This window comes from Heterodontus francisci, chromosome 7 (assembly GCF_036365525.1).
Source record: "Heterodontus francisci isolate sHetFra1 chromosome 7, sHetFra1.hap1, whole genome shotgun sequence".
Taxonomy (NCBI): Eukaryota; Metazoa; Chordata; class Chondrichthyes; order Heterodontiformes; family Heterodontidae; genus Heterodontus; species Heterodontus francisci.
Genome location: NC_090377.1, coordinates 38,560,587 through 38,573,306, shown reverse-complemented (window position 1 = coordinate 38,573,306; position 12,720 = coordinate 38,560,587). Strand labels below are relative to the sequence as shown.

General features: G+C 41.8%; 1 protein-coding gene across 3 annotated transcripts in view; it reads right to left on the bottom strand.

Moving 5' to 3' along the window:
- Nucleotides 1-656: 656 nt before the first annotated feature.
- The window catches only part of LOC137371926 (low-density lipoprotein receptor-related protein 1-like), a 1,827,029-nt gene continuing 1,814,965 nt past the window's right edge, over nucleotides 657-12,720 (bottom strand). For all 3 annotated transcript variants that reach the window (XM_068035008.1, XM_068035009.1, XM_068035010.1), the window contains 2 exons: nucleotides 11,643-11,790; nucleotides 657-8,897 (listed from right to left, as the gene is read on the bottom strand). In XM_068035008.1, the coding sequence (XP_067891109.1) occupies nucleotides 8,757-8,897; nucleotides 11,643-11,790 (289 nt within the window). In that variant the 3' untranslated portion in view covers nucleotides 657-8,756. The remainder of the gene's footprint in view (nucleotides 8,898-11,642; nucleotides 11,791-12,720) is intronic.

Sequence of the window (12,720 nt, the reverse complement as noted above, 5' to 3'; positions counted from 1 at the left end):
CTTAATGGGTAAAACATAAACTTTAGACATTAGCCCAGTGAATTCCAGCTGCAATTTAATTATAATCAAACTCTGCAAGATCAGTGACGAATATATGTAATATATGGCCACGCAGTATTCTGAATGCAGGCATAGGCATTTCAACCACCTTGATCTGCATTGTCACCTGTGTTTGATCTGTAACCTTGAATTATAACAATGAATAAATGTAATTGGCTCACAGCTACTCTCCTGACTGCCTAAAATTCAAAGGATTATTTCAGATTTACCATAAATATTGCATGTATATTATTTGTCATTATTAACCTTGATCTATGATGCTATTATACTAATATTGATTAATTTGATAAGGCTGAAAATTATATTAATATTTTCAATTGTGATTAGCCGGGGGCACGGGGCGGGGGGAGGGGCGGGGAGCTGGTGTGATCATGATTCTGAATGCAAAATCTCACTGACATCTGTTCTCCAGTGCTACTGAGAGAGCAATTATAAGAGATAAGAAAGATCCGTGCAATCATACTTTACGGATATAGGCATTGATAGCTCCTAAAAATCCAGTTGACTTCAGTGCAAGAAAACAGCAAAAGCAGCCAGGCTTTTATTATTTTATTTAAACACACTAATATCAATAAAATGCAATTTCAAAGTGATCTGACAATTTATGTAAAAAAAACTTCCAAGCAAAGCAGCTGTGAAATTCCATCCGAAACAATATTTGTTGAATTTTAGGCTTATCAAACCTGATAATACCAAAAAAAGCTGTAGTCCATCAAGTCTTACAAAATTCTACTCAGTTTATGCTGTGAACACCTATCTGTTTGAACTGAACTCTGGTGAATTGCATAAATTAAATACAATTAACAAAGGCTTCAATGTAGTCAAATTAAGAAAATATAGGAACTTTGCATGCATACATAATGGAAAACCTTTAAAAATCATCTTATGTCTCTATTATTTTAGTAAATATTTGAAAAGATTGATAGTTTTCGTTCAGTAGCAAACACATATTTTATAAGTTGTGATATTAAATACATCTCGGGTACAAAGCATTATAGCAAAACAAAACAGAAGCCCTTATTTTCAGTAAGAATTTAAATACAATTTATTTTTGTGCCTTTGATATGGTAAAAGCATTGCTTGATCACTAAATGAAGTAAATTCCATTTGGTGTAAAATTAAGAGGTTATATGCCATGTCAAATTTTAAGACATAATCCATTAAATACATGATTGCATTATAGCAGTCATGGTTTTTCTCCACATGATTAATTTAACAATCCCAGGACTCACTCAAATAACTCTTGATGCCTGTTATTACTTCTGCAAGTGCCCAGAACAATGCTTAATAGTAATCTGACAAACACTAAATTGACACTAAATTCAATTTTGAAGGATGTGCAAACTGGCTTGGTTTGGAAATTCATTTAATCAGAAACAAACAGAATTCATCAAAGCTGACTTGAACTGTTAAAATCATGGCATTACAATGTAATAGAAATGAACGGGAAAATAAAGATTGGTCAGGTAGTAAAATGTTATCAATTCCTTGCTTTAAAATCATTCCTGTCTGCCTGCTGATCTCTTGACAGACACAGAGAAATAAAAGGGCTGGTTAAAAGTGCTATAAACTGTAGATTCCAGTCATGTTTGTGCTGAAGTACATGAGACAAAGTACAGTGCTGGGAAAAAATTGCTTTTGTGGAAGAATCTGAGCAGAATGGGTTCCCAACTCTTTTTCCCTCCTCACACTAACACATGGAGACACACAACACCCCAAACAGTAAGAATAAAATGTTCTTACAATCTGAAAATCCCTGGACAAGACAAGATGGCTATAAATAAATTACACTGTAAATGCTTTCAAATTAATCTTTTGGAAGGCAAATCCAAATAGTATTTTTGGCGTTATCATGCTTTAAGTGTAAATTTAAGTTACCAGTAGTTAACAAAAGGCAGTAATGTTAATAACCTGTAAAATGAGTTACATTAAACATGCTTTTACTGAGTCAAACATACTGATAAATGTCTGCATCCTCCTCCTCACCTTACAATTAATCAAAGTCCAAGTTGTTCACAGTGACATTCAATTTGTACAAGAAGTTGGTTAGGCCATTGTTGCTATTTTGCATGCAGTTCTGGGCACTCCATCATAGGGAGGTTATTACAGCGATGGCAGGAAGATTCATTAGAAAGATACTGGGAATGAGATGCTATGGGCTTATAATATGACCCTCTTGTACTTTTGCACAAATGAGTTGACCTTGTTAGATAATGCAAGGTCAGATGAGTTATATGATTTTGTGACACTCCAGATGCATTGCTCATGCTGGGTGAAATCTTATCAGTCGCACAGCATATGCTTTCGAGGGAGGAGGGGAGGAATTTTCGAGAATTTCATGGCGGGGCACCTCCTGACATGTTCTTGCCTCTGAATGATTTTGGCAGATGTGGGATGAGATGAGAATCAGCCTGACAGAATGGGTAACTAATTGTTATCAATTAAGTGCTAACTTGTGGGTAAAATTGGTGACTCCGCTGAGATCTAACCAGTGACGTATGGGCCCTCCGCTGAGACCGAACAGCAGGAGGTGCCTGGAGGCAGCCTCTTGGTGGCAAGCCAGTGAAGAGCGAAGCCTTCTTCAACTCCCCCAATACCCCCACCGAGCCGGGGATGCCAGATGGCCATAGTCACGGTCATAGGCCGTGGCTCTACTTTGAGACGCTCTCTCGGTCCCCCATGTACAGTGACAGCTCCTACCTCTCCCAGTGGGTCTGCCAGCTGCAGAGTCTTGGGCACTCCCATTGGCTTTCCTGTCTGCGCAGCCCACCCACCATCCTTAATTGGACGGGGCTCCCAGAGTGGGGCGGACCTCAGAATCCATTGGGGTCAGGACCCAGAAATGGTCCCAACCGTTGATGAAAAGGTCAGGTGGTACGATTCTGCCCAGTGTGTCAGGATTACCAGCAGATGGTGAAGGGCTGCTAGCTACCCATTCTGTGCCAGGCAATTTTCCAGTATGTGGTGGAGGGACACCAGGGACAAACAGCAACTGATCAAGGGGGAATAACTACTACAGGGAATGGGGAGCTGGGCAGGGGAGGCAGCTTTTTTAGTGTAAATTCCCTCTGCCCTCCACTCCTCCCCAGCACTGGTTCCAAATGGGTGCTGTGTGACTGCAGCCCTGCTCAGATGCTCCAGCTCCAATATAAGGTGCCCCCTAATTTAAATATTTCTTTGTGAGTCTAAAGAGCTTTATGAACAGTCTAAAAGCCTGTTTTATAATTGCTGTCGACATGCTGGACACCTTAGCTGTGTTAGCGTCGCAGATCTCTGCCACGAATAATAAAGGGAGCAGCTGTTTGATGCATTTGAGTACACCAGGCATGTTCTATCAGATTATTGGTCCGATAGTTAAGAATTGCTCAAAAAATTGTGGCATTTCTTACTGGAATGAATAGATCCAGGGATCTAATAGAGAATTAAAAAAATATATTTCAGGTTTAGGAGGGTAAGCAGTGAGAGATTGTTTATGCTGGTGCAAAAAAAAGTTACAAGGATGATGCCAGAACTGAGAGCTTATGGCTATCAGAAAAGATTGAGCACTCTGAGGCTCTTTTCTCTAGAAAAGAGAAGGCTGAGAGGTGACCTGATGGAGGTCCTTAAAATGATGAAAGGGTTTGATAGGTAGACATAAAGAAATTTCCACATGTAGAGCAATCAATAACTAACGGCCATAAATATAATAGTCATTAAGAGGTAGAATTTTATCTCAGATGGTGACACAAAATGGGCTGTAACGGATTGGCCACCCATTATACACAGCATCTGATATTCACTTCCATTGCAGTTAATGCAATTAAATAACAGGCGCTGCGTGTAACAAGCGGCTTATTTGATGCTGTCTGTTTTGTGCCACTGCCCCGAATGAATTTCTACCCATAGTAAATTCAATAGGGAATTCAGGAGAAACTTCTTTACCTAATGAGTGGTAAGGAATATGGAACTTGCTACAAGGAGTACTTAAGGCAAATAGCATAGATGCATTTAAGTGGAAGCTTGATAAGTACATGAGGGATAAAGGAATAGAAGGCTATGCTGATGGGGTTCGATGAAGAGGGGTGAGAGGGTGTGTGAAGCATAAACACCGGCATAAACCAGTTGGGCCAAATGGCCTCTTTCTGAGCTGTTTACTCGATGTAACCTGATGGTTGGAAAACCTTTAACAAGGGAGTGTAGACTGAGGTTATGACTAGCTGATGAACAGAGGAGTTGGAAGAATTCTTTTCATGTGGATAGTTATCGGAACATGAATGCTTGGTCACAAGTGCTTATTGAAGCAGAGATTCCAAGATCTTTGACGAGTGAATGGTTCCTTCTGTCCTATAATTTCTATGATTCCAAGATTTTACCTTGTTCTTATTTTACATATGCAATGTTTCCTTTCTGTAACAACCTTTTTTCTTTATCTGGTTCTCCTTCCCTTCTAATATTTATCATGTGCCACTATATAAGCTGCAGTTCTGCATCTCTCTGTACTTGTCACTTGCTTTCTGGTAATATTTCAAAATGCTGCATTTCTCTCTCAAACTATCATTTATGAGGTTGAAAATGATTCGAAACTAGTGAGATGGTGACAGGGGAGAAGATGGGATGAAAGATGCATGTATGGCAAGGGGACAGCTGGAGGCTAGGACTGGCGCAGTGGCAACAGGTAGATTAGAGACCAGAATGAAAGGCAAACGGACCCCAGGGAAAGCCGTAAGCAGCTGAAAAACAAGTCTGATGCAGAAACATTGGAAAGACTGTTCCAGGTGACAAATTATCTTTCAAAGACCAGGTACGTACAAATAAATATGTAATTTTTTCCAATTCATGAACAAACCAAGCCATCAAAATGAATGAGAAACAAAGTAAGATGTTCATTTAAAATATGATGGTGCAGGTGCAATAAATTCAATTAACTCATTGCTTCCATTTACTGCTCAGTTTTATACTTTCCATCATACTACCAATAGCTACAAAGAAATGCCAACAGCAGACAGTCAGGTGGATTTTTAAGTATTTACATATGCCGGACAGTGTCAGTAACATAAAGTGCTGAAAATGAGTAATACACAATTTACTGTCAGAAGTAACCTGCTTGTGTTCACAGAGCATAAAATAGGCTGACAAACTTTAAAATTGCATATACATTGCATACCTGTCGCAGATGCATCTGTCCACGACAGTATTGATAGAGGTGACCACCGCAAAGTCCTTGTGCAGACGAACACCCAACTTCACGCTGAGGATACCGTCTATCATGTTGTGTGGCACGACCACCATGCTAAATGGTATAGATTCAGAACACATCTAGCAGCTCAAAGCTGGCATCCATGAGGCGCTGTGGACCATCAGCAGCAGCAGAATTGTATTCAACGACAATCTGTAACCTCATAACTTGGCATATCCCTTCTTCTACCATTACCATCAATCCAGGGGATCAACCCTGGTTCAATGAGAAGTGCAGGAGAGTATGCTAGAAATAACAACAGGCATACCTAAAAATGAGGTGCCAACCTGATGAAGCTACAGCACAGGACTACATGCATGCTAAACAGCAGAGGCAGCATGCGATAGACAGAGCTAAGCAATCCCACAATGACCGGATCAGTTCAAAGCTCTGCAGTCCTGCTATATCCAGTCATGAATGCTGGTGGACAATTAACCAACTAACCGGAGGAGGAGGCTCCATAAACATCCCCATTCTCAATGATGGGGGAGCACAGCACGCCAGTGCAAAAGGCAAGGCTAAAGCATTTACAACCATCTTCAGCCAGAAATGTCGAGTGGACGATCCATCTCAGCCTCCTCCTGAGGTCCCCAGAATCACAGATGCCAGTCTACATCCAATTTGATTCACTCCATGTGATATCAAGGAACAGTTGAAGGCATTGGATACAGCAAAGGCTATGGGCACTGACAATATCCTGGCAGTAGTACTGAAGACTTGTGCTCCAGAACTAGCTGCACCCCTAGCCAAGCTGTTCCAGGACAGCTACAACACTGGCATCTACCCGACAATGTGGGAAATTGCCCAGATATGTCCTGTCCACAAAAAGCAAGACAAATCCAATCCGACCAATCACCACACCATCACTCTACTCTCGATCATCAGCAAAGTGAAGGAAGGTGTCATCGTCAGTGCTATCAAGAGGCACTTACTCAGTAATAACCTGCTCACCGATGCTCAGATTGGGTTCCGCCAGGGCTACTCAGCTCCAGATCTTTTTACAGCTTTGGTCCAAACATGGATAAAAGAGCTGCATTCAAGAGGTGAGGCGTGAGTGACTGCCCTTGGCATCAAGGCAACATTTGACCAAGTATGGCATCAACGCTGGTTAGGCCACAGCTGGAGTATTGTGTGCAGTTCTGGTCACATTACAGGAAGGAGATAATTTCTCTGAAGAGAGGACAGAGATTTACAAGAATGTTGCCAGGGCTTGATAATTGCAGCTATGAGGAAAGATTGGATAGGCTAGGGTTGTTTTCCTTAGAACAGAGGAGGCTGAGGGGTCAATTAATTGAAGTGTACAAAATTATGAGGGGCCTAGATAGGAAGGACCTGCTTCCCCTAGTGGAGAGGTCAATTACCAGAGGGCACAGATTTAAAGTGATTAGTAGAAGGATTAGAGGGAACATGAGGAAAAACATTTTCACCCAGAGGGCAGTGGGTGTCTGGAATTCACTGCCTGGATCGGTGGTGGAGGCAGAAACTCTCAACTCATTTAAAAGGTACCTGGACCTGCACCTGAAGCGCTGTAACCTGCAAGGCTACAGACTAGGTGCTGGAAGGTGGGATTAGATTGGGTGGCTAGTTTTTTCAGCCGGCAGAGACACAATGAGCTGAATGGTCTCTTTCTGTGTCGTAACTTTTCTATGGTTCTACAAGTGCACTAGCACTAGTTTTACCCAAAACTGAACATATTCAACTGGAACCTACTGTGCTTGGTGTTGGCCAAGCCCCAGCAAACAGTAAAAGTTGAGACTCATTTAATTGCCTGTCTTAGTTTTATTTTCATCCCTGCCCCGGATTAGTGAGACACATGTAGGGTGAAACTGCACTTTGCTATATCAATATTTGGATGCTTGATTGAAATTCCCCTGTCTGCAACTTCAACAAAGTCATTAACCCATGCAAATTAACCAGACTGATAATGCCTCTGTTAAAATAGCAGGCACAGGAATATCATGGCCCAAAGATTATTGTCAAAATAATGACCAGGCGCTTGCCATTAGTTCTATGCAAACGTCACAGCAACTTTAGGCAAGAGCAGATGCACAATTAAATGTGGAAATCCAAAAGTTGCTGTCGGAGATGTGTCACTCTCCATTGGCTTTGTCATAACAGCATTTTGTTGTCTGGTTACCCATTCAAATGCATCGAGCACTGTGAAGTTCCTGTCTTTGCATGTATATGAAGTAAGTGCACACAAAAGTTAATCAAGTAATTTCAAGTCCAAGTACCCTTTTAATGATGTGATAAGTGTTAGTTACTGCCAGTCAACCTCTTGGCACTAAAAATGAACTATTATAAGTGCAGATTCTCATTTCTTCAGGTTTTAATTTTTGTTGGGAGATTTTTTTTAAATGCAGAATAATTTGTTTTGATTTTTCTTTCTATCTCAATCCAATTTTTCTTTCCTGCTCTTTATTTCACCATTCAAAATTAAACTTCCTTCTTAGTCTTTGTGCTGTTAATTTCACTATGTTCCAATCTGATTAGTTAAGGAGATATATAGTTGCTTACCCTGTTCACTCAGATCTCAGGTGCCCTGTCGAGGGCTCCGCAATGTTTCCATCTGACACGTCCAGGGCAAAATATTGTTGACATTAAATGAGCAAGTTTCATTAACAGTGGACACCATTTGTTGGCCTGCCACAGCAATTTTGGGCCTATATATATGTTAACAAGTGCACAAGTTAACAGATTCTTTGTTAATAGCATGAATTCACATAATTGGTTTAGACACCTGGTTAGAATGTGCAACATTTTATTTTCTCAAACCAAGCCAGGTATAGTAGAAAGATATCAAAATCTCCTTATCTCCTACACAAAACAAAATCAAAAATGCAATCCATCAAGCATATACTATTATATTCAAATAAAAACAATGACAAGCTAAATAAGAACCATACCAGCAGTTCAGTCAGACCCTGAAATTTAGGTGAGTTTGGTTTAGATTTCAGTTTGCTATTCATCCCTATTCATTTTTGAAGAATACAGCAACTTGCAAAACTGCTTAAATGGGGGCATTTTCCCCAAAAAGTACAGGTATCTAAACTAGTAATAGGAAAACCAACTGGACATAGAGGTGTCTTTTTATAATCATTAAAATTACTCATTAGATCTATTCAGCTGAAAATGTTGCAGCAGCGATTGTCAAATGTGCCTTACTCCTACCAAAAAACAGAACTGGTATAAAATAAAAAAAAATAAAAAAATTGGTTTGTGTGATTCTTCCAAATACAGGATCAAACACAATGGGAGATGCAATCAGCAGCTTCATTTTATGTGGTTTAGTGCAGGTGGCTTTCCCGGTCCATTAAACAGAAATATTGGACAAAGGGTCAGTCAAGAATCCTCAGCGCAAAAACACAGGTAGTGCTGATGCAAAAAAATATAATCAGAACACTGTCATTACATAGAAAAATTAATCCTTTCTTTATACATTTATACAGTGTTTAAAAAAGATACAAGACTAAAGGGTAATCTAAGCAACAGTCTCCCTCAGGCCATCTTCTAATTTCTTTGGAAGCAGCTCTTTCTTTTCCTCTGTGCTGACTAAGGAATTCCGGCAGTTTGAAGCATCCAAGTACAGTTTTGCATAAACAGGATTTGTGTAATTTGTCGGCTGTCAAATAAAGAAAGGGCAAAAGTCGCGTTATTGAATTTTAAATGTCACTAGATCCTGAGAACACTGCAAATGAGATTTTGAGTGCACAAAACTTACAAGTTAATATTAATCTAGCTCTTGTTCCTGGCACAAAAGGACATTGTATTTATTATTCATTAAAATTGAAATATACATGCCTGCAGCAACAGCAACTCAAGGTCTGCAATATGATAGTTTTTAAATCAATTTAATATTGTGGTTAATATGACTCTGCATTTGCATCAATCTTTCATGGGATTTTAGTGTCTCTATTCTCAGTTACATTCAAACTCATTAAATGCACGCATTGTGACTATTAGTGCTGGAAGTGGGTTGACTACATTAATGCGGCTGTGTGTGCATTTTAAAAGTTAAGGTGACAACGGATATGAATTGAAATTATTCTCAATGAAGAGAAATAAAATATTCTCCGTTAAAAATTACAGCACATTTTCTAGCAGAATACCTACTGAATAAAAATTGCTAACCTCACTGTTGCAAACAGGCGTCAAGCAAATAACTGAATTTGGATGCATGGTAACAATGATTATATCTTATAGAAATGATATAAATAGAAATTTCTCATCTTCTCAATAGGCAGGTGATGCTACATTTTCCATAAGTGGTCAACAGATAATAATTCAATTAAAGCCCAAGAGTAACAAAGTTTCTGCATGCAACAGTTTCTTGCTAATTGGAAAGAATTTGACATTGCTCTAAGTTCTAATACTGAGAATTGAAATTCTGAGTAGTTGTTTGATAACATTTCCAATTTCACTGCAAAAAATGTCAATAATCCGTCCGAATCCTTGTGCATAGAACATGCAAATATATATTTTTGAAGTATATGACAGGGATCACTAAATTCTTTCAATACAGAACTGGGATGAGGATGCTTTGTGGAGGGGGCAGGGGGCCAGGGGGATAGGTGGTGGAACCCATATTTAAATACTGAGTCAAGATTCCAGACATTGGACTTGATTTTTATGACCCGCCAGGGCCAGGATCAGAGGCGGGGGTGTGGGGGGCAGTGGGCGCTAAAACAAAGTGCTGCGGGCTGACATTCGCTGGCTCCATCCTTCTCCTAACATTTAGTGGAGGCTGGATGGAGGAGGCAGCAGGGCTACCCACCAGCATGCGACAGGTAGCCAATCCAGGTAGTTAACAGCCTATTAAGGCCAATTAAAGGAGACCAACTTTCCAGGCCGTGGGGGCCAGTTTAATTGGGGTTGTCGCCGGCAGGCTGCCATGTAGAGGGGTTCCTCACAGCACACCTCTCACCCCAACCCCCACACAGTGGTAGCCGGGCTTCAAAATCCATTATTCAGTTCAAACTTTAAAATTTGGAGAGAAAGCACCTCTATCTTGAAGCATCCCCTCCCTTACTTAGCTGCCATCAGAGTTTGCTGATTTTTCCAAGCTGGTAGGCCTCTGGCCCTCCAGCTTCAAGAGCCCAACCACCAGCCTTAATTACATGGTAAGCCTGCCCTCTGGCCATTAATTAGCTGCCCTGCGGAAAATCACAATGCGTGACGTTCCCCATACAGGGCTGGATTTTATGCAGGAGGTGGGGCTCCTGACGCCAGGCCAGAAAGAAGGGGGGAACATTGCCTCTGCATTTTTTCTAACCCCCCCACCCCCCCGTCACTCCCTCCCCGAGTGATCCTCCGGTCTTTCAGGGTCAAAGTTTAAGGAGACAGGATCCTTGTCCCTTCAAACATTTAATAGGAATGGGGATCCCACTTTCAAGAGCTGCTGGCCAATCAGAGGGCCTGCAGCTCAACAGTATTGGCAGCGCCACTGGGAGAGGTGGCCTGTGCTGGTACTGCAGAGGCCTCGGGATCAAGCTCAGTGTTGGAACCCTGGGCCTGAGATAGGTGAGGCGGCGTTGCTGGGGCCGGTCCAGAAGGCCCCGGCAGTAGGAGGGGTGGAGGGGGTGGGCGTTTGGTCCAGGGGGAAGGGGGTCCCGGGGGGTAGAGTGGTTCCTAGAGTGCCGACGAAGGAGGGACCATCCACTGCTCCAAGCCCGCAGGGAGGGTGACTTGTTTCCCAAGAGCACCCCCCACCGCCCCCACCAAACTTCCGCTGGTAAAATCTCAACAGCGGTGGGAAGAAGCCCTTAATTGCCCACCAATAAGCCAATTAAGGGCCTGAATTGGCCTCTGGGCAGGAAAGTTGACTTTGCTCTATCCCTCTCCCGGGAAGATTGGGCCCAGCAATCCTGGCGCCGGGTTCTGTGGTGGCTGCTGTCACTCCAATTCTCTGGCCACCCCCACACCCCTCCACTCCCTCGCCATGGAACCTGATGTTGGGCTGGGAACAAAATCCAGCCCACAGTGTTGGCTTCTGACCCACATTTGAGCCTGATGGTGGGGTTCAGTAGCCCGCAGGGAAAATCCTGCTCAATGACTATTGGAAATATTTTACAATAGGAAAATAAAAGGAGTGCTTGGTAGATGTGTATCTGTTGTGGATGATCTCCATCTTAGTTGAACATTCCACTGTGGCCATTAATACTTGTAGATAAGTAGTTTATGGGAAACACTAACTGAACAGTACATATAGTAAACAATGGATTTGATGCAAAACAATGTCATTCATTTAGATTGATATATTGACAATTCAACACTTTTTAGCCCTTCCCCCGGTTACATGCTGAGGAGGAGCAAAATGGGCTCCTGTTTTCCATTATTTTCCAATTTTCTAGTGCTAAAACATACACACCTTTTCTGAGTCTAATGTAAAATCCGGATCCAGCAAGCCTCCGGCATTGTCATGACTGCGGTCAACTTCATACATATTGTATGTTGGATTTCCAATTTCCACATTCATGCCTCCATTTGTCAGTGGATGCCTCCGAACAGTTTTCACACTAACAGGAGGTTACAAAAACATGTTAACATGAATTCTCACTGTTCGAGAAGTCAGGTTTTATTTTCAACTCGGGGTCAGATAATTTTCAGGTCCCAAGCTTGTGCTGCATCTGCGCGCTCACGTGATGCTACCTTTAAATGTAAATGTCCTAATTTGGCCAGAAGCAAACTCAGTGCCCAATTAGGTGCGAGCTGGCTGCAGAGCATGAGCGGCAAACGATAGCCACGCTGGGGCCTGCTGTTGCCTTGCAGTAGAGAACAGGCAGTACCCCAAAGGACCAGCAGCCTAACTGCACAGGAGAGTGGCCAAATGAGAGGTACTGCGCAGGATCTGGCACAAAATCCCCAGGTCTCGAGATTTCTAACCATATAAAAACTTCAATTTCTCCCCACATTGAACCCGATAGCTGTGCACTAACGTGCACCAGACCAGGGTTTGCTGATTTCCCAATTGAAAATTGCAGTCTCACCTGCTTTGGCCAATTAACAAACTCCTCAAGGAGCTTAACAGGCCGTTAATTGGAGGTGAGCGGGTTCCTGACTCCCTGCTCTCAGCCCTTACTTTGAAAATTGGAGCACGTCCCAGAGGCATGTTTCAGGAATGCAATCTTCAATCCACATCCACACCCACACTTGCCCTCCAAAGCGCTTTAAAATCTGGCTCTTTATGTCAAAGTAATTTAAATTCAGATATAAATCCGCGTCTTTAATCTTGTCCATTGATTTGTTAGATAAAGTATAGAAATAACAGGTGAACATCAGCTTAGTATAATAACAATGTATTGGAGTTGCAATTATTTATTTATTACAAATTTTACACTCATCAAGCTGGGGGATGTTGATGCTGGTGAATGGACCACTTTCTACTTTGGGCAGTTAGTATAACCACGAGCATTCCCAGGTCAAGTTAGTAACAATCTTCCGACTCT